This window comes from Polyodon spathula, chromosome 39, assembly GCF_017654505.1.
Source record: "Polyodon spathula isolate WHYD16114869_AA chromosome 39, ASM1765450v1, whole genome shotgun sequence".
In the NCBI taxonomy this organism is placed as follows: Eukaryota; Metazoa; Chordata; class Actinopteri; order Acipenseriformes; family Polyodontidae; genus Polyodon; species Polyodon spathula.
Genome location: NC_054572.1, coordinates 415,521 through 439,828, shown reverse-complemented (window position 1 = coordinate 439,828; position 24,308 = coordinate 415,521). Strand labels below are relative to the sequence as shown.

General features: G+C 40.4%; 3 protein-coding genes across 6 annotated transcripts in view; all 3 read left to right on the top strand.

Moving 5' to 3' along the window:
- Positions 1-3,947, top strand: part of LOC121304623 (contactin-2-like) — a 30,629-nt gene extending 26,682 nt beyond the window's left edge. For both annotated transcript variants that reach the window (XM_041235853.1, XM_041235852.1), the window contains exons 22-23: positions 2,219-2,387; positions 2,778-3,947. In XM_041235853.1, the coding sequence (XP_041091787.1) occupies positions 2,219-2,387; positions 2,778-2,884 (276 nt within the window). In that variant the 3' untranslated portion in view covers positions 2,885-3,947. The remainder of the gene's footprint in view (positions 1-2,218; positions 2,388-2,777) is intronic.
- Positions 3,948-9,106: 5,159 nt separating this feature from the next.
- On the top strand, positions 9,107-13,546 carry LOC121304794 (acidic mammalian chitinase-like). Its single transcript, XM_041236189.1, has 11 exons — positions 9,107-9,236; positions 9,442-9,471; positions 9,790-9,994; positions 10,312-10,368; positions 10,651-10,816; positions 10,909-11,033; positions 11,578-11,701; positions 11,972-12,154; positions 12,247-12,363; positions 12,655-12,787; positions 13,086-13,546. Exons 1-11 carry the CDS (start codon positions 9,212-9,214, stop codon positions 13,358-13,360), a joined length of 1,440 nt encoding a protein of 479 aa, XP_041092123.1. The 5' UTR covers positions 9,107-9,211; the 3' UTR covers positions 13,361-13,546.
- Positions 13,547-14,314: 768 nt separating this feature from the next.
- Positions 14,315-22,502, top strand: LOC121304678 (zinc finger CCCH domain-containing protein 11A-like). 3 transcript variants are annotated; one of them, XM_041235947.1, is made up of 18 exons: positions 14,315-14,418; positions 15,851-15,913; positions 16,331-16,543; positions 16,686-16,805; positions 17,041-17,164; positions 17,273-17,464; positions 17,851-17,967; positions 18,073-18,153; positions 18,344-18,457; positions 18,641-18,742; positions 19,042-19,137; positions 19,352-19,411; positions 19,527-20,018; positions 20,268-20,347; positions 20,452-21,184; positions 21,279-21,451; positions 21,646-21,821; positions 22,115-22,502. In XM_041235947.1, the coding sequence occupies exons 3-18, from the start codon at positions 16,490-16,492 to the stop codon at positions 22,353-22,355; spliced, it is 2,955 nt and encodes a 984-aa protein (XP_041091881.1). In that variant the 5' UTR covers positions 14,315-14,418; positions 15,851-15,913; positions 16,331-16,489; the 3' UTR covers positions 22,356-22,502. The 3 variants fall into 3 exon arrangements, with proteins under 3 accessions (XP_041091881.1, XP_041091883.1, XP_041091882.1); XM_041235949.1 differs by having other exon boundaries at positions 14,316-15,913; positions 18,374-18,457; XM_041235948.1 differs by having other exon boundaries at positions 14,316-15,913; positions 18,644-18,742.
- The last annotated feature ends 1,806 nt before the right edge of the window (positions 22,503-24,308 follow it).

Below are 24,308 nucleotides of genomic sequence, written 5' to 3'. Positions count from 1 at the left end.
ATGTGATTCACAAAATAAAATATTAATAATAATAATAATAATAATAATAATAATAATAATAATAATAATAATAATAATAATAAAAGCAGACACCACATTCTCATGTTCAAAGCTTTCAAGGTTAAAAATCTTCTATACTGTGATATCAGGGGGACTATAACCCTGAATGACATCGATTCCTGTAACTGTAACTGATAGTAATCTCAGTCAAGCGCACAAAAGCAATAGCAAAGTATCAAACATTTCTGAGACTTCCCCCTTTGGTTTTGATTCATTCTGCAAAACTTCGAACTAAATGTACCTTTGAGGCTTTGAAGAGAAGGGGCGTGCAGGGCAGATATATTATTAATTAACGATTAGTGGTACAAATCCACAGAAAACTGTTGACTCGTCAACGAAACCACAGTCAGAACAATTCCACAGAAAAGCGAATGCCTTTTTATTATGCAAGTATCATTTCAATAATTAGTTCATTCTAGTTTCAAATATAACACTTAGAAAAGGGCTTGCATTTTTTTTTCAGTTTAGCGTTTCATATTATTTGCTAAAAGTAATGCAATCACACATTAACACAGGGGTGAATTCTGCCGGTACTCAGTGCCAGTATTGTGTCAAATAGTGTCATCAGAATGCTTAGAATTATTTTTTCCTCCATCTTTGCCTGAAAACCTTTTGAATTAGTATATGGAAATGGAAGCACTTGGTTTTAGAAAACATTTACATTTTATTGAGGGTAAACACCCTAATAATTGTTGCAAAAAATCAACAAAGAAGTTTAAAATATGCTAACAAGTTCTCTTTGGAAGGTAGCAAAGCATGGTATTGAAAACTCTTACAGAACCCACCAGATTATAATCTGCAGATTAGTCTTCAATTATTCTTTACCTACCAGATTATAATCTGCAGATTAGTCTTCAATTATTCTTTACCCACCAGATTATAGTCTGCAGATTAGTCAGCCATTTATCTTTTGACAGTTTGTCACCTTAATGAAATGTTATGCTTGCCATGTTTCATAAATAGAGAATCGCTAATACTTCTTAGAATAGTCATATTCAGTATCTGCTCATAAACTATACCAACGAGCGTGTGGAATTCCCCTAACTCCTCCCCACTCTGGTACTCTGTGTACCCACACTCGTCTTCTCTTGCTATAATACGACAGGGGTATTTCTTAATGCTCTTCCTCACTGTCCCTCATCTTGCGGGAAATAAAAGTGGGTGTGTACTAAAAAGTTGATTGGCATTTACTGTACAATATATCGCAGCCCTTTTTCGTTCTGGTGTGACTGCTCCATAACGATTTATGGTTATCGTTTCAGGTGTGACGGGGGCTTTTCTCGTTGTGTATCCCTACTTAACAGCTTCCCATTTGATACAGTGTTTTTACAATGAAACAATAACCCCTCTAGGGATTGATAGAAATTCATGGGCTCTATTGTGAAGCATGTGGTACATGAGATGCTGTATATCTTCCCCAATTCAATACACATTACACTAGTCAAGCTGTTGCAGAATGCTATGTGTGCTTGGCTTGCCCAGGGACCTTTTTCAAGGTCTCAATCATACTGCCTTACAAGCGTAATACATGCTACTCCTAAAACTGACAAGTTCCGATCTTATCTCAAAATCGATGTTTTACTGTGTTCTTTGTTGTAAAAAGTACAATTCTGAAAGTTTTTATTGTGACAAACAGTGTCTGTGCTGTGGGTGTGATTCAGGTATACAAATTTGGAGATAAGATTTCATAGATCTCATAAAAAAGGCCAATATAGTGATTCATGATGTCCAACAATTTAGTGTATTTCAATAAACATACAGTTCAATGTAAATTCAAATGCACCTTTCTCCACTTCTGAAACGCATTCTTTGCCTTAAAAAAATAAGCAAATCACCCATTGCTCCTGGTCACACAGCTGTTCGATTCAGATCAATTGAGTGGACACCTGTATTACAGGAATAACCTCCAGCCAGAATATACAACTTGCATTAATTGCATTACTGCATGATGTAGCTTACAAAAGTGTGGGCTGTACTGTTAAAGTAGCATTTTCATTCATATTTGGGAATACACTACATGCTGTAAGTATCTCGGAAATGTACTATATTGGATTTTACATTTAAGAAACCATTTTTTTTTCTGTCTCACACTAACTGTTTAATCTCACCAGAGTGTTGCACTGCACTGTAATGCATGTGTGCCGCTCTCTTGCTCCAGATCCTGTACAAGCAGGAGGGTCAGGCAGTGCTGAAGGTCCTGGGTAAGGGGAAGACCTCCATCCAGCTGCCCCTACCCCGAGACAACGGCTATGCTGTGCTGGAGATCCGAGCCTGGGGGGAAGGGGGTGACGGAGCCCCAAAAGAGGTCATTGTCTCACGGGACTCAGGTGAGGGGGAAAGAGAGGGAGAGGGCAGGTATGAGGGAAAGGGGAGGTGATCCCAAAAACATCTCTGAGATCTCAGGAGTAACAGAACCTTTATCAAACTTTGTCAAAGTTGACCATTTCCAATGCATTTACCAAGCCCGACCATGGTTTTGTATCATATTTTTCCAGCGGTGCTTGGCTTTACTACACTTCATTTCGCTGTGCTTTTGCATTGTAATTGTAAAGTGGTTGTCTAGTTATAGTACAACTCCGGGTATAACTAGCAGATCAAAGTTTGTAGGTGTTGTGGTGTTTCAGACTCATAGTGTAGCTGCTCACTGTGCAGTTTCAGTCACACTGCATGTCAAGTGCTGCCTGCTAATTTAACACAGGATCTTTTCTTTGCTGCAGGCACCGGCATGATGGTTCAGAACTCAGCAACAGAACAAACCCCTCTGCACACCGTCTTCATCACCACCCTAGTAATGCTCGCTCTCATTGGATTATTGGAGCACTGACTCCAGCCTGAATGAAACTCCTTGGTCGGACACACTTTTCTGACTTTTCATAACAGGATGAATATTTTTGTTGTTGTTTTTTTTTTCCTTTCTTTTAGAAGATTTCATAGTACTCTGAAGGCTGTTTTTGAGGCACCTAATGACTTATCAGGGTCTTCAGAAGGACTGACAAATGTGATTTAAACAATCATTTTGATAGAAATCTGCCTTATGGATTATTAACTTGAATAGTTTTTAGAAAGTAACTATACCTTCTCATAGAGCAACAAGGCATAGCTGTGAGTATGCTCACAGCGTCATGTAAAAAAGAGCGTAGCACAGTCTGCAAACCAGGGGCCTACCCAACAGTTTGTAACACTATCGAGATGCATGTAAAGGTTTTTCCCATGACATGCAACGGGCTATATTCTAAAAGCACATCTTGGCAACCTTTAAGATTGCTCTGCCTTGTAAGATACAGTGCATAAAAGCAGTTCTTTGGGACTGCCAGTGTGCTTCATGAATGCAGCCGATGCGTTGGTAAAATTCGTCTAATGAGACCCGACCTTTGCCTTGTGTAAATGATCCTGAATTCCCATGATCCTGAATTCCCATGACCTCACAGCTCATTGGCTAAAAGCTTAAAATCTGTTTCCTTTTTTTTAAAACCTGTAAATATAATTGTATATTGAATGACTGAATGTGAGCGCTATATAGGTCTAGACAGTAGAATAATTCATGCACTTCACAATTTGAAGCTGTTTCCTTGTAGGAATCTCAACACAGTTGGGTACACCCCAGCTGGGGAGAAAGCATCTATGTTTTCAAAGCATACTGAGAGTTGTAGTCTTCTTCAAGGTCAACATTAATTTTATAAGTGGTCATGTTATGATTAACAGTAAGCATTGATTTCTACTGATACATTTTTCTAAGCTCGATCAATTTAATCTCTCAAGGCTGTTTTATTAACTTTATTACAAATGGATCAAAATTGATTATATATACTGAGTATCAAAAGAAACGTATCACTTATATTTGAGCATCAGAAGTAACATATCACTTATATTTGCACATCGAAAAAAAGTATCACTTATATTTGGATAAAATTCATTAGACGGGATCGAAAAATGACAAACTCTGTTTTAGAGCAAGTGCAGTGACTTTTTATTGTATTTTATTAAAATGATCTGTCGATCTTGGGCAGGTGTTGTGACTCCTGATCTCCCAGTTCATGGCCTGTCATTGACAGTGTGTCTGGTTATACCGTCTCGCCAGGTTTGAAATTGCTGGCTGTGAGCACCCAAGACGGCGAGCCGCAGTGCGCTGCCCTAGTCCAGCCTCCAACATGCCGATCGCACAAAGGCACTGCTGTCTTGACAGATGTGGCATATTTTTTTCTGTGATGTTCTTTATTGTTTTTATTCAAGCTTGCAATTCAACAGCTAAAACTATGACTTGATTTCTTGTGTCACTTTGCAACACATGCTTGTCTCTGGGAAAAAAAAAAAAAAAAAAAAAAAAAAAAAAAGCTATACTAATTCCCCAGAAGTACATGCAGTAGCAACACAGCAACCAAATGAGTGCAGAACACCTGTGAGGACCAACATTAATAGGTGATTAATTGCTTATGCTTCAGTCATAGTCACTCAAGCGTGTAATGGTCAAGGATGATTGATCGAATGATTAAAAAGAAAAACATTTTGTCAATGTCCATCATTTATATACCTTTTTTTTTAAATTAACGTGTTATAATAGTAACAAGTTTCTTTTGATGCTTGGTATACATTCTGTTTACTAAAAACTACAGCTCCAGTCTCTTTGATAGATCTCTCTTAGCATAGATCAGTAATGGTACACATAGGGCGTAAATCTTGCAGGTGGTAAATGGGATGGGATCAGTACACCTCCCCACACACAAGTTTTCAAACTGGACACAGCTTCATTAGTCCCTTCTATTCCTCTGTTAAGTTTTAACAATTTCACCCATTGCTTTTAAAGTGAAGCTGTGGATGAAAAAACTACATCCAATGAACAAATCTGTAGATGCAATAGTAAATGCTTCCACACTGGTATTGGAAAAAAAAACATTGACATTGGCACCTTCCCTGCTTGGTCTCCCTATTTTAACAATAAAGGCATTTTACAAAGCTTTTATTAATGAAAACCTGTTAATGATGCAAAACAGGTACCACAAGGGATTCTTACATTACCTTCTGTTGGTGAACCCTTCCAGAGCCAAGCATTTAAAATGCCTTTGCGTGGAGAATAGACCCCAGATCTTCCTATCTAGTAGCGTTTTTTTTTTTCTACAGATTTACGCCCTTAATCAAGCCACTTTCTTTAGTATTCCTAAATTCAGCAACGATGAGAAAACCAAAGCAGGGAGCGGATAAACAAAATGGTATTTTTGAGCACCAGGGTGTTTACGTACAGTGTGTGGCACTTTACATTGTATGCCTGTTTGTAAGAGCCCTTTGAAATCTCCTGAACACCGCAGTTCTTCTTCTTGGAGAACTGAGCTCTTTTTATAAGTATCGTACTGCATGTGATTTTTATTAAAAATGACATTGGGATGATTTTGATGCTACTTCACTGTACGGATTCCTGGTCACAGATAACAGGTCACAGGGCTGTTAGTGTTCTGGTTAGCAGAATAAAGTTTTCCTAATAAAAAATAAAAAAAACTGTCCTTATAAAAACATTCCTGAAACCAGTCCTATATATATCTGGCCCGAGATGTTTTTAATAAAAACACATAGTAACACCACCTTACTGCACCACGCTTCTGTGGAATCTGTTAGCATGTGGAACCAACATTCAAGTAGCTTCAAATCCCCTAATGAAACAGTTAAGGCATACTGTATATCAACTACATTTTCGTTGAATTGCATTTGTTACCTGTATCACATCCTAATTGGTTTGTTCTGTACGATTTTCTGTTGCTGTTTCTGCTCATATCACTGTTTATTTATCAGAAGCCCTTTTTGTTGGAATAGCTAGTAAGCAATGAGCATTGAGGAGTCATTGCAGAAGCAATGCTGGCTGGTGTAATTGGTCATCATGGCAAATAATGATCTAAGCAGAAGGCGCAATAGAGAAGTAAGCAGGACACAAATAGCATTACACCAGACTTAGAAGAAAGATTAGGGAAACTTAAATGACACAAAGCATTTCTTTCAGGCTCTGAGATTAGCCACCCACTAATAAGCATAGTAATTGTCTCTTAATTTGCTATGATCACTGTTATTAACAAACCTCATGCAGTTAGCTTGGATCTCAGTTGTACAGTGTAGTTTTAGTTCACGTGATGAAACATCACAAGGCGACAGTTTCATTGCAGCTGTGTTTGTGTTGTTTGTACTGGGGAGGGGGTGGGGGGGGGGGGGAGAAGAGAACGGAGTCTTTTGGGGTGGGAGGGTCTATGATGGGCAATCATGAAACCGAGCAGTGAGCTCCTCCAGGGTACAAAACATCTAGTGCACTGTGAACCAAAAGGGTTGTTTGTAATGTAATCGAAGTGTCACAAAGGGAAAATAAAACATGAAAAGGCATCTGTAAATAAACTATTCAATAAACGAGTGGGGATTGTCGTAAAAACAACACTGTCTTGTCTTTTCTCCCCAATTAGATTACATACAATTGATCATATTGCATATTGCAACTTAACAGTGTAAATTGGGCTCTGTCCGAACAGCAGATACTGTATTTATTATTACTTTACCCCCCATTTTCACGGAATCCCCAATGAAGACTGGCGACTTTGCACAGCCAGGACGTGAACCTGCACACCCCTGACTGTATGACCCTGCACTGTATGAGCCTGCATGGTTCCTCATGTGGCACTGGGATTGAATAACAAGTCTGCTGCAGCTCTGGATTCGGTTATCGCAGGCTACCAGGCAGTTCTCCCGGGGTACAAAAGTTGCTGTAAAATGTTTTGAATCTCATTGCATTCTGAGCAGCTCAACCACAGCTTCCATCCATATACCTGCCATTTTATAAACTCAATAACACACTTGAAGGCTGAGGGTTCGAATGCCACATATAAAGTGGTTGAAGGCACCTGAGAACGGCTTGCAGGATCAGTACAGCTCACGTCTTCTTGCGTGTTATTGCATGTGTAGAACATGCAGGAGATCTAAAAGAAACTTAGCATCATTCTCCTTTAAGTTTTACTACAGAGCTTGTTCATTGCTAATTAGGCAGTACTGGTAGTCACACATGAAGGCAGATTCAACCTTTAGCTATAATCACACCACAGAGTAATGCAAACTCAGGGTTACACTGCTTGGGTTTGACTTTCTTACTTGAAACTAGTAAGGTGTTTCCCAATTAAAACACAGTTCATGACTTGCTTTCTTATGTCTCTTTGCAACACATGCTTGTCTGTAAAAAAATAAGCAATACTAATTCCCCAGAAGTACATGCAGTAGCAACAAGGCAACCAGATGAGTGCAGAACACCTGTGAGGACCAGCGCAGGGCTCAAAACTGGTAAGGGCAGCCCCTTCATGAAAGTATGAGGTTTAGACCATATTTATTACAAATGCTATGCAATCTATTTGCAGTTAACAAGTAGACATACAGATAACCGTAACAAGTAAGGGCAAGCATGCCTTTCAGATGTTTCACATATATAATTAATTGTATTAAAACATTTAATAGTCGGGTTGTGTTGCTTTTTCTTTTGCGATAATTATTAAATTGACATTGTAAAACGATTGTAAAATTATACTTTCCGTCTGTTCAGCTTTAAGATTTAATTAGCGCTGGCTTTTTTACTTTTATGACATTGCCAACCTAGAGATTACAGACCACCAATATAACAATATAGCCTCTTTTTATGAATACTTCTAGACTTAGACACAGTATCTAATCTTAAAGGTAAAATTGTATAGTCAGGATTGACTAGATCAATAGGGCGGTAAGAGACACCTTTTTTTCTTTCTTTTCTTTCTTTCTTTCTTGCTTTCTTTCTTTCATTCTTTGACTCACTCAAGCTATATTAAGACTGGCAGTGCCAGTTCACAACATACTGAGAAATCACAGCACTCACTGTAAGGAACATAAGCAGTATGTGATTTTAAATAATTGATTTTTGTTTAAAAAGCTCAATTATTCAATTCCTTGCACAGTCTATACATGGTTGGTAAATGTGACATTTTCTGTGCTATTAATTTTTTTATCTCTAATATAGCTAATGCAGTTTCTAGCTACCTTATGTGATAATGACAGCTAAAAAAAACAAGTAATAAACACCTTGCTATTGGGTCTATAGATTAATCAATAACTTCTCATGTTGGCTGGAAGCACCATGTGTCACAGTATGGCAGTATTTAACGACTGTTTTGACTTTTAGAGTTCATTCCATCACTGAAGAAGTCTAAGGTACTTTCATATTGTTTCGAATGTCTATTTAAATCTTCTTTTTCCTTTTGGTTTATAAGCAATATGTGTTATTGTATATGTTTTCATTCTTATTCGTAACCTCATTTTAAACTAATTTTGGTATTAAAATCTACTGTATATTATTTTATTTTTTAATTCTCAAAGAATTAAAAAAAACACAGTGTTTTTCAAATGTGTTGAATAATATGTATCTTTATTTCTTTACAATGCAGTATGTGTTTCTATTTAATTTAAGTAGATAGTTATTTCTGGTGGATTCTTTTATTTTACCATTTATATTACAATTACAATTTTAAATAAATGCACTACTCTACAGCATACCTTCAACGAAGCTTGGAGTTTGCATTGGATTAATTATTGTATTATTTTGTTGCATGTCATAATACCTTTGCAGCTATTTGATTTGCAGATTGGCAATGCAAATTCTTCATCAGAGTTTAAAAAAAAAAAAATTGCATGTACAACTGTGTATTTGTTATACTGATAAAATGGTTATTCTTAGTTTAAATTGGACAATGTAGCCTTCATAACAGCTTCACACAGGCTTTTTAAAATTCCTATACACTTCACCTTTTTTTAAGAACATACAGTGTGACTAATAGTAGCACCCATTGTTACTTAGGAAGGGAATAAAAAAAACAGAACAGTTATGACAGAAAATCAGCCCTAGTCACTTAATATTTAAAGGCACAGAGTTTCATCTTTTCTGTATGCGATTCATCTGGTTGAGAAAAAAGAGGAAGACAAATCACAGGACAGACAGACGTGGGAGAAAGTCTTGCTTCATTCAATTGTTTTGCAATGATGGTCCCTTGGTTTATTATTGTAGTAACAGAAAGAAGACCTCAGTCGAGCTAACTCCCAGGGACAGGGCAGTAAGAAGCAACTCGGCAGAGTTTGATTTGATTCTTCGTGTGTCAGAGGTTGCTGCAGAGACAAAATGACACGGCTGACTATTTTAGCAGGTAAGTTCTATTTATAATACAACCTTGAGACTGAGAGTGAGAGAGAGAGAGAGAGAGAGAGAGAGAGAGAGAGAGAGAGAGAGAGAGAGAGAGAGAGAGTGTGTGTGCCCAACAACAAGTTTTCTGTTTTCTCTGCCTCCTTATTGGCATTATTTTAGCATGTACTTTGAGTTTCTAACTAAATTCCTATCTGTCTCCTGAAAAGGCTTGGGCCTGCTGATGTTCCTCCAAGTTGGTAAGTACTGTTGGACTATTATGAGTTTTACACAGAGGAGATAACCCAGCTGTTAAGTATTTTCTTTCTATAATAATTTACGGCTTCAAATCAAAATATTTTAATGAGCAGCTTAGTAGTGCGTAACACAATCTTTAAAAACCATTACCATACATCTGCATTTACATTGTAGTAGGAACTGCTTTGTAAAAACGAGTAGTCTGTTTACAACGCACAAATACGCTCTAACTACATGTCAATACAGCGTTATTAATTGTTACCCAGTTTGTATTTTTCTAATGATGCCAGGAGTTAAAGTTGCTGTGTGGTTGTGTTTAGGTTCTGCCTTCAAGCTGGTATGCTACTTTACTAACTGGTCCCAGTATAGACCTGGTGTTGGGAAATACATGCCCAACAATGTGGACCCTCACTTGTGTACTCACCTGATCTACGCCTTCTCCATCCTGAACTACGCCAATGAGCTCACCACCTACGAGTGGAACGACGAGATTCTGTACCAGAGCTTCAACGCCCTCAAAAACAGGTGTGTGGATCTGGAGCTCCACTTAGTCATTGCCACTTGGGGATCTGGTAGTATGTCTTAGGATTGTGGCACTGTAGGGTCATGCAAACCCTACAACAGCACAGGCAGTGCCAGATGGAGGTCAGGTTCGGGACACATGAGGATTCACTCATGCTGTGATGTAATGCAAATGTAATGTTAAGCAATATCTGTAGTTGTATTTTTGCACAACTGCCTACACTTTTGACCAATGCACAGCTTATCAGAAGCAGATTGCACAGATCCACTCCTGATCCCACCAATGGAGACTGACAGGTTGCTTTTCTTTCTTTCCATAGAAACTCTCAGTTGAAGACTCTTCTGGCTGTTGGAGGTTGGAACTTTGGAACAAGACAGTAAGCAGTACCCTTATACCACATGACAGTGGTTTATACACCTAATAAACTCATCACAACCCCCATTAAACCATTGTTTAAGACCGTTAGTCTAAACATAATAGAACATCTGTTTTAAAAAAAAAAGCATAGTTGTATGAAAGATTAAAACAGACATCTAAATCCTGCAATCTGATAGGCTGATTTATTTCCTTTGCTGTTCAGTGTCAGAGCACCTAAGTAGCTGTACAAATCAATCTATGCTGATTGCTTCATGATAAAACTTTTCCCTGCCTGTTCCAGGTTCAGTATCATGGTTTCCTCTCAAGTGAACCGCAACAGGTTTATCCAGTCGTCCATCACGTTCCTGCGGCTGCACGGCTTTGACGGGCTTGACCTGGACTGGGAATACCCTGGGGCAAGAGGCAGCCCCCCAGAGGACAAGCAGCGTTTCAGTTTGCTGGTCAAGGTGAGACACCATAGTGGCCTTGCCCGTGTTATTTTAGTTCAATCGGTCTCTCTGTATACAAGTCACCGATTGGCCCGCCTTTCTTTCTTCAGGAACTTCTGGCGGCATTTGAAGACGAGTCGAAGTCAACCAAGAGACCCAGGCTCCTGCTCACAGCAGCAGTGGCTGCTGGCAAGGAAAACATTGACAATGGCTATGAGATTGCTGAGATCTCAAAGTGAGTTATGGATGATTGGGTCATTGGGGAGGTACAGTAGGAAGATCTGTAGAAAAGTAATTGACCTATTTCATTTGGCCACCTTTGGTGTAGCTCAATGACTATTGAGTACAATCTAAACCTTGAAAGGGTGCCAGACTTTAATCTCAAGAGTCTCAGAGTCTAAAAGCAATATTACAAATCAGCATCTTTAAGTAACCCCTAATACTACTACTATGACTACTACTACTACTAATACTGCTACTGCTACTACCCAAGTTAATCCCAGTAGATCAGATTCCTGGCTTGTTCCAGTACCAGCGTCGTGTAATTCATCCATTTGTGAATTATGACAGAAATGGGCTTTAATGTTCATGAAGATTTCATGGACATTCATGGTTAATCCCTTAACATTTCATCTGTGTATTCCCAGCAGAAACTTTTCATCTGAAGTTCATATTAAGGACACATTTTTGGGCTTGAAAACATGTACTGCTGGAGAGCCATACCTGTAAGCCAGTGGCTGTGTACTGTTTGTAAAATATATCTGTATCTGCATCTCCAGGTACCTGGACTTTATCAGTGTCATGACGTACGATTTCCATGGAGCCTGGGAACCCTTCACAGGCCACAACAGCCCCCTGTACCGTGGCTCCACTGATCAGGGGCAGCTGATCTACTTCAATACTGTAAGAATACAGACACACCATAAGCCATACCTTGCAACACAACAGCAATCTTTGACCACTGATTAATGATATCAATAATTATCACGCAGTTCATAATAATGTAATAAAAGCAGGTCTCTAATCTGATTCCTGACAATATCATAAAAAAAAATGTGCAAGGTATTCTTGAGTTAAACAGTAGATAGCAGTTTATGCAGTTTATAGACACATGATGAAATACTGGGCCCAGTTCTGCCCTCTTTCTCACCCTCTCTCTTCCCATTCCCACAGGACTATGCTATGAACTACTGGCATGACCAGGGAGCTCCAGTGGAGAAGCTAATGATGGGATTCGCTACGTACGGACGCACGTTCCGCCTATCCTCTGCTCAGTCCGGTGTGGGAGCTCCTGCCAATGGGGCTGCATCAGCAGGACAGTACACCCGTGAGGCAGGCTTCTGGTCTTACTATGAGGTGAGCCGCAGACTCCACTCGAACCCAAGTCTGTTGAACCTAGTTTCGCTGTTGAGTGCTTCCACTTCAATGAATACCTATGCCTCTTCCAGATCTGTACCTTCCTGCAAGGAACCTCCATCCAATGGATCACAGACCAGAAAGTGCCCTATGCCACCAAGGGGAATGAGTGGGTGGGCTTTGACACTGTTGAAAGCTTTGAAACTAAGGTATTTCTTCCATAATGGTAACGCATTTATTTATTAGACATCACAGGAACTGCAATCTTTCCATCACTCAATACAGGAGGGGGGGGGGGGGGGGGGTGTTATCAGTCATCAATAAAAATGATTAGAAATGCAAGCTTTACAGTCAGTTCTCTGGGGGAAGAAAACAACCAAAGCTGAGTCGTGCCCTTTAGAGGCTTTCTATTGGCTGGCTGATAAAACTAATTCTCTTGATCCCCAATAGTGACAAACAGCTCTTTTTACTCACTGCTCTTAACCCTAACCTTTGTACAGGTGCGATATCTGAAGGACAACAAGTTCGGAGGGGCCTTCGTGTGGGCTCTTGATCTGGACGATTTCAACGGACAGTTCTGCAGACAGGGCAATTACCCTCTTATCACCAAGCTCCGTACCCTGCTGGATACAGGTAAATCCATCGCGGGTCAGAAGATGCCCTTTACAAAGTGGAATGGGCAGTGCTGTGTGATGCATTGCCGTTACCGATTCAGTCCCTTGATGTGAGATGAGATGAGGTTAAAAGCACTAAAACCAAGAATGCAGAGGAGCTCGGCTCTTTTACATTGTGGTTAAGTTTTTCAATGTTAGAGCTCTCAACATACATTTTAATATTTCAATAATAGCCAACAGAGAGGCTGTAGAATATGGATATGTCATACACATAATGAATAGCTATTAATAAGGAAAATACATTTTCTTTTTTTTAGAAATACCCCCCCTGTCTCCCATGACTACCCTTCATCCCAACCAATCCTCTACAGCCAAACCCACCTCTACCCCCACCACCACCGCTACCTCCACCACCACCACCACGAGTAGCAGTGGCGGCAGTGGTTTCTGTGCTGGCAAACCTGACGGCCTGTATGCCAACAACATGGACCCCAACTCATTCTACAGCTGTGACCGAGGGGTGACCTACCTCCAGAGGTGCCAAACAGGGCTGGTTTTCAACGATAGGTGCAAATGCTGTGACTGGCCATAAAACGTGTCAAATTAATCTGCAAGACAATGCCAAATCTGATCAACGTGTACATTAACACAGTGTTTGTATCTGATCAAAAGCAAGCACCTGAAGACACCTGTTTGTGTGTTTGTTTTTTAGCTTTTAAAAATAAATCTGCACGAATCAAAATGCCTTCTTCATATTAAGGCGGGTGGCGGTGCCTGAATAAAGATCTGAATATATGATTTATTTGTGTGTGTGTGTGTGTTTTTTTTAAGTACAGTATTTATTAAATGGGCATCCCCCTAAGTTTCACTTTTAATTATTTGGTTTTTATAACAGTCTCGTCTCTTAGTGTCTAACAGGCGGTGTTGCGAGGCACACTGCCGTTACCGATTCTGGAACCGATTCTGTTTTAAAACCACAAATGCATGGGAGCCTGGCTCTTTTACATTGTGCTTTAAACGCTCGCTTGTAGTGCGCAGTGTCGCCGGTTCGTGCCCAGCCTCCACCCTCAATATTCTTGGCGCAAGAAAATGGGGACCAGTGATAATAAGGTTAAAGGGGAGGGGAGGGGGTATTTTAAAACATTAGTTAACAGTCATTTAACACCAGCCCTGTACAACACAGAAAGCAACGAGAGACACGTTCAGTTATGTTTGGGTTTAGTACTGCCTGCTATTTTCACAGCAGTGCATAGTGACACCCAATGGCCGGGTGTTGTAATTGCGATTTTGTATTGCGCGTACTGTATCTTAAAGAGATAATAACCAAAGCCTTTAAAAACATTTTCATTATCATAACAGTTTGTAACTAAAATAAAGGTAGAGGGCGCTCATCATTTCCACTTAGATGACATGCGCCCAAAACCCTACAAAGAAGAAGAAGACGGACAGTAAAATGGATTATGCTTCCATATTGACTTCTGGAAAAATAGCAATCAATTGCCATGTTTGTTACTGGCAACAAAAAATAACCCAGCGCCATCTTGGCTCCTGGCAGTTTCGTGGAAGAAGACGTCGAGGCAGGAGGCGCCGGGAGAGCAGCTTGTTCAGTGAAAGGGGACACATATATAAATAGTTTTTAAAATATTCCGGGTAACTGAATTGTTATTTAACTAAACTGTGCTGGTAATTGTGTATATTTCGGGGAGGCGGGTGTTATTTACAGATTCTCTTTAAGATTTGAAGCTGTTTTTTTTTTTTTTTCGTGTTTAGGCCTCTCTGAATACAGCGTTTAAGAAAATAACGAGAACGGCTCTCTATTTTCGATGTTGTTCGTACAGTGTTTCAAATGGGTCCTTAAATGAAATCGAAGTAGTACGTTTTTATTTTATTTATGTTTTTTTATTTTAGTTGAAACGTTTTGGTTACCGAACCCTAGAGAATTCTGTCCTTGTTTGTAATGGAAAAGGAAGTGATACAAAAACAAACAGCAAATGATATAGTGTGAAAAAATAAATAAATAACAGCGTGATTATATCAAGTTATGCAACATTGTCAAACGGAGTTTACCGTGTAAGTGTTAAGTCGAGTAGTACGGTGCCGTGCCGTTACGTAATTTGTTGTTTTTCTTTTTGTTTTTTTTAATCTGGCACTCGCTGCATACATGTCGCATTACTTGCTAAAATGAAATCGAATAAAACACAAGATTTCTTCATAGAGTAATGAAGACTGTTTGCAGTTCTAGACCCCAGTCGTACTACTTCTGAAATGAGAAACACATTAGAAAGTGATTGTGTATTTGTCTGTAGTACTTGTACATTTTGTGGGAAAGCGTATACGCCACTGTATTGTACACAAAGTGCGTTTTCTGGTTGCCTGGTCCTATTTTTTAGTATCGGGGAAGGTCCAGGGTAGAAAAAGAAAAAGAAATGTTGCTAAAATGCAATGAATAACTTTATTGGCTCTTGGTTCATGCCGCTAATTTAAGGCATGTAAAACAGAGGGTTTATAAAATGTCTGTTATGATTTCATTCGATGCCAGTGGCAATTAAATAAGTCCACAGAGCAGTTTCAAACACTGTCTAACCAAAAAGTTAAGAATGGGGGAGTGTGTGTTTGTTTTGTTTTTCATCAGGTAAAAGGAAGCCTTCCTAGAAGATGACTGGATTGGGATCACAATCAATCATTACAAAAAAAAAAAAAAAAATTAAGAAAAAAAAATAGCAGTATTGGTCTTCGACGTCTGATCTCTGTTTTCCGGTTGCTGTTAAAACTCAGCAACTCCCCTCCCCTGTTTCTCTGTATCACAGCCCTTCAATGAACTCTGTAGCGGAAGATTTATAATTGTTTGTCCATCCCATTTTACTGGGCTGTCTGCTACAGTCCCACCCAAAGCACAGGAGAGGAATCCCCCCAAAAAGGACTTGTTCCCTCCAGTACTTGTGATTTGCGGGCAGCATAGAGTTGCGGGCACCAGAAGGCTGTTGGTGAATTGAGTCTTCAAAGCTGTGTGACGGAGAGGGGGAATAAACAAGAGTTTCTCAGGCCTCTTTAAGTATAACTCATGGAGTGAGTGTTCCTATAGGCCCTGCAGGAGAAGCTGAGTGAAAGTGGGTGAAGAAGGGGCAGACCCACTGAACAGCACCAGGTACTGACTTCCAGATTTTCACACAGTATTTCTTTAAAGTGTATGTTTGTCCTTCTGAGGTCAGAGCTGGATCAGGTGCCAGTAAAAGTAGTCTGAGCAGCCACAGGGCCATTATAAATCAGCTGTAGATTGTCGGAGCTCCAAACTTGCACCCAGTCCTGGGTGCTGGAACTAATCTAAACATGGTATTATTTTTTCTTCCCATAGCACAATTAGCAGGAGTCTGATTGCTGTAATTTAATCATTGATTAGCAAAGGTAAACATCAATAGTTGTGTGGTCTTTAAAGCAGTTCCTTTTATATAAATCCTAAAATTAGTGAGGTAACCTAGGGTCATCTGAGGTGCTGTAACCCGGCTACCCTTGTATAAGGCAGACAGTATGGTAATGTCCCGTCTTCCCCTCTTTGACTGCGCAGAGAAGAGTCTTTTGGCCCGGTCTGGGAAGCGAAGGGATCCAAGAAGAGGCTTTTTCAGGTGATCCTGATCATCAGAAGAAAGACAGACCTACGTTGAGACAGGAGTTGTACCTATACCTATCAGCTCTTCAGCCTCATCTGTAGAGACAAGTCATCAGAATGTCCAGCCAAGGAGATGACTGCTATTTCTTTTTCTACTCCACCTGTTCCAAGGTAAGGGCTTGTCTTGATAATCAGTTTGCATTCTAAATGTTTTTTTGTTATTTTGATTTTAAATGTATTTGTTCAAGTCTTCACAAACCAATAGAAGGTGTGTGATGTAGTGGTTTGTTAACACCCTGCCTGGTCTCACTAGGGTGACAGCTGTCCGTTTCGTCACTGCGAAGCAGCTCTGGGCAGTGAAACAGTCTGCAACCTCTGGCAGGAGGAACGTTGCTTCCGGAAAGTGTGCAAGTTCCGCCACATGGAGATCGAAGTAAGTGTGAAATCAGCGCTCACAACCAAGTTTCTTCTCTGATAGAATTGAAAGAATATGTTAGTTTGATCAGACCGTTCATCACCTGCTGTGATCAATCAACAAAAAAAGCTTCAGACTTTCCCAGTTTCTGTACTTCTACTGGAAGGGTTGAGCTGAAAAAGTTGCAGGCCCAGACAGAATATTGCTCTTTCTGGTTTAATCAAATTTGTCTTTTTTTTTTTTAACCTTCAAGAAAAAGAGAAATGCAATTCCCTGCTACTGGGAGACCCAGCCTGCTGGATGCAGGAAGTTGAACTGCGCTTTTCACCATGAAAAATCTCGCATAATCGATGGAGTTTTCATTCCACCCAGTCAAAGTGAGCAACTTGCTTCTTAAGAGATTTGCTGCTGCTTATTATTATTATTATTATTATTTATTATTATTATATTGTGTAGAGGTTTATATTTAATTAACTTTCACACAGTTCCACTCATGAGAAAAGAAGTCAATGAGGAGCAGCCCCCAGAGCCTGTTCCCCCAACCCTTGCTCCCTCCAACCCCCCGAACCCCCAGCTCCGAGGGGTGATCAAGGCAGAGACTTTGGAGAATGTGCCCAGTCCCACACACCCCCCCGTTGTTATTAATGCTGCAGACGATGAAGATGAGGACGATGATGGTACAACTTAAAAATATATATATAATATCTATGTATTTCTAAAATTCCAGTTTCCTACGCAAATTAGCATGGCACAGAGTCACTGGAAAAAAATTGCAGGTTTTTTTTTTTTTTTTTTTTTTTTACCAATACTACTGTTGTAATATGAAAGGCTCAATATCAGCATATATTTTATTTAAGATTTCTGGTGAAAAATAGACACTAGAAATGGTCACCACAATTACTAATATATATTGAAACGCCTTGTCTTTTAGAATCTTTACAGTAATAATACAATAAAAAAATCATTGACTGATTTAAGGATGCACTTTGGATGAAAGTATATAAGAGTGCAGTAATAATAATATTGTCTGACCGGGCTCACTTTGTATCCTCTGTTTCGGCAGATGAGGTCTCTGATGAAGGAGAGGATGGTAAACCTGGGTTGGTGTCCTCTCCTGATGGACTCCAGAATGGCCTGGTGATCACTGGCACAAGAAAACACATCCCCAGTCCTACCAAAGGCATGTTTCTGCTGGTCACTCAGACTGAACCATCTATTTTACACATACTCGGAACATTCAAATTGTTTTCTTAAACTTCTCTTTTTTTATACCATTGTTTTGTAGATGACTCACTAAACTTTGGGATTAAAACACTTGAAGAAATCCGACTGAGAAAGGCATTAAAGGCGAATTTAATAAAATCTGGTAAATATTCTTCTGGTATCTAAACTATTCTGTTTGTGTCTGCTAAAAGTGGCGTCGCCCACGATGTCTTTGGAAGTGAAAAGTTGAACATCTGTCTGACTGTCGCAGGGCAAGCCATATCTGTTTTTGAATAAGATGTATTGTGTTTGAAAGCGTATATGTTGATGTCTCAGTCATTGTTTATCTGCAGGTAATTACTTAAGTGGTGTCGTTCCTCTAGCCGAACAGCAGGGCAGGACAGGTCTGGAGAAGGAAATTGTGAGGTCTGTGGTGAGACCAGCCTTTCTCTCAACATCAGAGAAAGGTAAGATTTGCATTCATCATACCTCCTCTGTGAAATGAGGTTCGCTAGAGCTCAGCATTGAATTAGTGTTTTCCAAAGCCTGTTGTTTAGAGGATACAAGGAGTATGAAGGATATGGGATTAAACTGTTGCATTGCAGGATTCTTTCTGGAACTAACAAATGTTTGTGTGTTTTTTTTTAAAGCAGTTGTCCCGGTCCAAGGTGATGCTTTCATGAAACGCAACATAGCTGAAAGGCTGGGCAAACGAAAGGCAGAACTGGAGGGAGATGTAGTTGTAAAAAAAGGTGAGGACCTTTTGAAAGGTTCACTAAAGTTCCTGTTGAGAGTTTTCAAGTTGAAAGCAACCTTTCGTTTTTTACATCACCCCAAGTCTCCTTGAATCAGTCCAGATGTGATATTAAATTACAGTAAAGTGAACGCACACAAGCTAGATGTTGGAGGCAAATTCTTAATTCAAGCGGGCTACGCTAAAGATGCTGTGGACCATTTGATCTCTAATATACTGAGACGGGTTGTTTTTGTAGGAAGATAATAAGTTAAGACATAAAGGATTGACTTCTCTTTTCTATTAAAATATTTCCAGTTGAGAGCAATCTTTCCGTGAAGCGCTGTCTTGCTGAGAGGCTAGGCAGGAAAGTGGATTCCGCAGAGGAGCGCGCAGATGTCATTCCCAATAAAGGTACACATTTATCACTTGTGTTTCTAAGTGTATAACCATAGTCTTGCAGTGCAATTTAAGAAAAAAAAGAAATAAAGTGCAGTTCCAATTTACTTTTATAAAAACAAAACATTTTATCTCCATTTTTTTTTTTTTTCACTTGGTACGGTCTTTGAGGCTGATGGGTAAATATGCTGCTTTTTTTTTTTTTTTTTTTTTTTTTTTAACACACAAGTGCCGAAGTCAATGAGGAAACGTTTGGGATTGCCTGTGGAACAGCCAGCTACTGAAACAGGTAAACTGGGCTAACTAATATTTTTATGCTTTTGTCCCACCTAAAACAAATGAAAACTTTTTTGATTTGACAGCAGAATTTATGATTATTACATTGTGAATTTGTACCTTAACAGGGAACGACAGTCAAGCAAAATGGTCTGGTGTGGTCCGCATAAAAACTCTTGAGGAGATTCGACTAGAGAAGGCGCTGAAGATGCAGGGAGAGAGCGAGCAGAACCGCCCAATACAGCCCTCAGCCCGGACAGTGAGCCCAGGGAAGAAACCCAGCAAACCCCTTGTGAACGTTGATGTCAAAACCTCTGAAATCCAGCACACCAAGAAGCAGGAACAGCTGGAGGAGCAGCAGAAAGCTGCAAGGAGCCCCCTCCTCGAGACGGCAGCCTCAGACACACAGAAAGAGAGGAAAGAGGCAGCACCAGGGAAAGGGCTGTCTGAGCTGGGGGAGGTCCGGGTGAAGACCTTGGAGGAGATCCGCAGAGAGAAGGCAGCTCGAATGCAGCAGAGAGCTGGGAAGGCGGAGATGACTGAGAACAACCCCAGGGCTGGAGATCAGAGAGACGCCGCTGCCACAAGACGACGGATCCTGCGTATTAACAAAGCAGCAGGTACGTCAGCCAGTTTGTTTGATTTTCTAGATGATAGTATTTGTGTAGTTTTGTCTAATGGTCTTTTTTTATTTGTATGTTTTTTTAATAGAAACAATAAAACAAAATGCATTATTTTGCCTTGTAATGTATCTTCTACCTGCCAAAGTGGTGCCCTTGAAAAAGTGTCCTTTTTTATTTATATATAGTTAGAAACTGATTTATTTTGTTTTAGTTTATTCTTGTTTAGACTCTGTTTTCTTTTATTAGGAGCCCTTGGCAAAAATGATAAAGTGGTAGAGTCCACGAAGGAGCCTGAAGAACCAGCCCCCGAACTCAGCACCTTGCAGGTAAGAGGGAGAAAACGACCAATTGTCAGTTATCATTACTATTCAGAATATAATGGGTTTTAAGTTTAGGCTCTGTTGTTGTAATTTTTATTTCCTGTCAACAGGCGGCAACAACAAATGGGAGCAGCAGCGCCCCAGTGGAGAAAGTGTTGGTGAAGAGCTTTGAGGAGATCATGAGAGAGAAGCGACTTCGTAAACAGCAGGGAGACTCCTCACCAGCCTCCATCCAGCCGGGCGTGACAACTCCTGCCCCTCTTAAGCCAGTAGAGGAGGCTGCAGCTGGTGTCAAACAGGGCTGGCTTTTACCAGCTCCTGCCCAACAAAGAGCAACACAGCCAGCCGCTGCCCAACCAAGAGAACGTGCTCCTGTCTTGCTTAAAAAAAGAGACCTTGTCCCTGCCCCTGTCCAGCAGAGAGCGACGTCACCAGCTGGTGTCAAACAGTGCGAGACAGATACTGTTCCTACCTCTGTCAAGCGGAAAGAGACCACATCTGTCAAAGAGGGACAGCTTTCTCAAACATCTGTCCAGCAAAAAGAGACATCACCAGTGTCTGTCCAGCCAAGTAAGAAAGTCCCTGCATCAAACAAAAAGAGAACAACAGTTCCTGTCTCCTTTAAGACGACAGAGAAAGTCCTTGCTTCAGCCAAACGGCTTTCACCAGCCACTGCTGAAAAGAAAGAGGGTGTACCGGACCCTGTTATAAAAGAAAAAGCAGTACAGTCTCAAACAGGTCCAAAAGACAGTGCTTCCCCAATGGCCCCAGAGGAGCCCCAGCCTGAAGCAGTGCAGCAGGCAGTGGCTGAGAAACCAGCAGTACAGGCACCTGAGCCAAAAGGTAATATTCTTTTGGTTCTCTTGCATGGGCACTAGACCACACTGCCTCTCAATTTCTCCCTGTGTCTTAACTGTTTTCTCTTCCTCCATTCCAGTGAGACCAAAGCTGAATGTGAAGCCATCAATGATGAAGCCAGCTTCCCCTGTGAGGCTGGGACAGAAACGCAAAGCGCCTGAGAGCCACCCATCGGCTATAGCTGCTGTGAAACCTATGAACAGCGCGCCCTCTACAGAGGAAGAGCAGGAGCCTCTCCACAAGCAGTCTGAGGTGAGAAGGGCTGTCACTGTGACTATTCAACCTGTCTTGGCTTTCTGCCTAGATTTATCAATAAAAAATGACCATACCTAATTTAGTAAAACTGCTTGCCCTAATCATATACGTTTATACTTTAAGCAGAAATGGATTCAGCTAAAGCCGTAATTGATTAGTTTTCATTAGTGTTTATTGCTTTTTTTTTCTAGACTCTTGCAAATTCAGATAAACCAGAGACATTGCCCAAAAATGACTGTCCGTCTGAGCCACCACGCAAGAAACTGGCAAACTCTCTGCAGAAATTCCCTCTGGCAGAGGCCGAAAGGACCAAGCCAGCAGCGGTACAGAGTACCCCAGTGGAAGAGCCCCAGCGAGCTACAGAAAGGTAAACCAGAACTCTAGACTACAGACAACAGCTGTGCCTCGTCCATCTTTCACTAATCTGTGAAACAACCTGTGCTAATTTGCTACCTTCAATGAGTCGTAATTCGTGTGTTCAAGTTAGATTGCAAAATCATGAAAGGATTCCAGCTCAGCATACATCAGTATATGTCAACGGTATTACATGTGCATTTTATCCAGTGTAATTACTTGCAAATGAATTGAAAGTTCATACCACACTCTTGCTTGGTGTAGTAGAAACCACTCCTCAACTGTGTTTCCATTCTTCATTTCCAGCGTGGTGGTGGCCAGTCCCTCTGCCCACCCTCAGCGGCCCACCCATCAGGTGAGGACTCGCAGGCTGAGCTCAGTGTCCTCGCGGGCCGGCGCCTCCCTCAACAGCTGCGCCGCGGTGGACGACTTTGAGGAGTTGATGAAGGAGTTCTCTGATGACCGGCTGGAGGACGAGCTCGAGTTGGACCCGGCCAAGGGGGAAGATGACCTGCTACTGGAGCTCTCCGAGATGATCGGCAGCTAGAGACCTCGTCTGGGAAGAGAGGCTGTGAGGGGCTGATTGGGGCGGTGGGGGGGGCTTCACTCAAAAAAAAAAAAAAAAAGTTTTTCTTTTATTCTTAAGATTCATGTTGGAGGGGCTTTTGGGAATGCAGAGCTGGCACCACATACTGAAAAAAAAAATCATCATATGGGCTTCGAATAGCACCCATCAGATTTTTTTTAGGTCCTTGCACCTCTCGGGGCTTTATATTTGCTACAAATGGATAAGACTGAAGTGGCTTGTTTGCCCCCACAACCACCACTGCTGCTCCCGTCTCTAGTGCTGTCTCTACACCAGTCCCATTTTGAGACTTGTAATGAATGCAGAATGGTTACTTCTTGGTTTAACCTCTTCACCTGACTAGCAGTTTGCACTGCCTTAACTGGTGTGTCTCAAGTTAGCATTCCTTGCACACTCAGGATCTCTAATCAAAGACAAGGGGCAGCATTTGATTTCTTTAATTTAACTGTTTCTCAATTTATAACTTTCTTAAACTCCCCCTTCCCTTTTCCCAGTGAGTTATATAGTATAGGTCAGTTTCTGTGCATTTAGCTGTTAAATGTATGAGACTTTTGCTACCTGTTCCCAAAGGGAATTCTTATTGCATATTGCTTTTTTGTATGTGTGTTTCACTCTTCAGAAAGACAAAGTCCCCAGAAACTAACAAATACCAATCAATGTTTTATTTCTTCTGCAAAAAGGACAATTTTTTCATGTGCAATCGTTCATGTAACTCCTCGACTGTTCCACCTGACCAGAAAAAGTCAAAAAAAAATCTAAAACAGGCTTAAACATACAGCTCTACAAGACAACTCACAAATAAACTTCCTAGCTGTATTGTGCCCCTGCACTAAAACTGTTGTAAACCCAAACAAGTAGTGGTTGTCCTTTATAGCCATATCATATTATAGGCAAATTATTTTTTCAGCAGTAGTCAAAATACATATATTTTTTCTTTGGAATAGATTTTTGCCCTTTTGGAGGTATCAGCAGCTTAAATGCGAGTGTTATAGCAGCAGTCATGTTACCAAGCAGGCAAGGACCACCTGACTCAAGCATCTGTCCAGCACTTAACTTTCCTCATTAATAATTTGAGGGAATTGTCTTGTCAAAAGCAAGCAAGAAAGACAAGAGACTTTTAAAACTGTGGAGAGAGTAAATAACTTGCTGCATAACCCTTACATTTAGTGTGATCTGATCCCTAATTCTCTTGGCTGGGACTAGGCTATTGACTGGAGAGTCCAGTTTTGTGTGATATGCTGTTTTAAGTTTTTTTTTTTCTTATTCTAACTGATTGGGGTTTGACTTTTTATATAGAGAAGCTGCTGTAAGATGCCTCTTGTCAAACACAATGCTGGAAATTCAATTTAAACTTTGAAAATAGTCCAGAAAGTTATTTAATCCTCCATTTTAACGTGAGCCCTGTTTACTGTCAATTTGTGAGACCAGGATAGACAAACTGACCGCTAGCTATCCAGATGTAATACACTGAGTGGCACGGTTGTGTCTCTCCAGTTTCAGTTCACCATAATTCTGTTCTTTAGGTACCAAATGTAAGTTCCTGTCCTTTTTCGAAAAAAGATTAGACTTTTATTTAAAGTAATAGAAATGTTTTTTATGTGTGTATTTGAGGCCATTTTTTTTTTCAGTTCTATCGAGTTGTTTCAAAAAGGACGAGCTTCTCAGGGGTTGCTTGTTTCCAGTCTAATTTGTGTGATTCTACCAGATTCACATCAGCAGAATACCTTTGTGTGTGTTGTAAAAAGTGGTAACCTGCTTTCGGATACTGAATCACATTTGTAGGACTGACCTTTAATGGTGAAACCGCTGTTACTTATTGTAGCTTTACCTCAACCCCTGTATAGTTGAAAATCAAAAGCGGCATCTACATTTCAGTTGTCTACTTTGTTGCTTGTAGGGTGTAGGACATTTTCA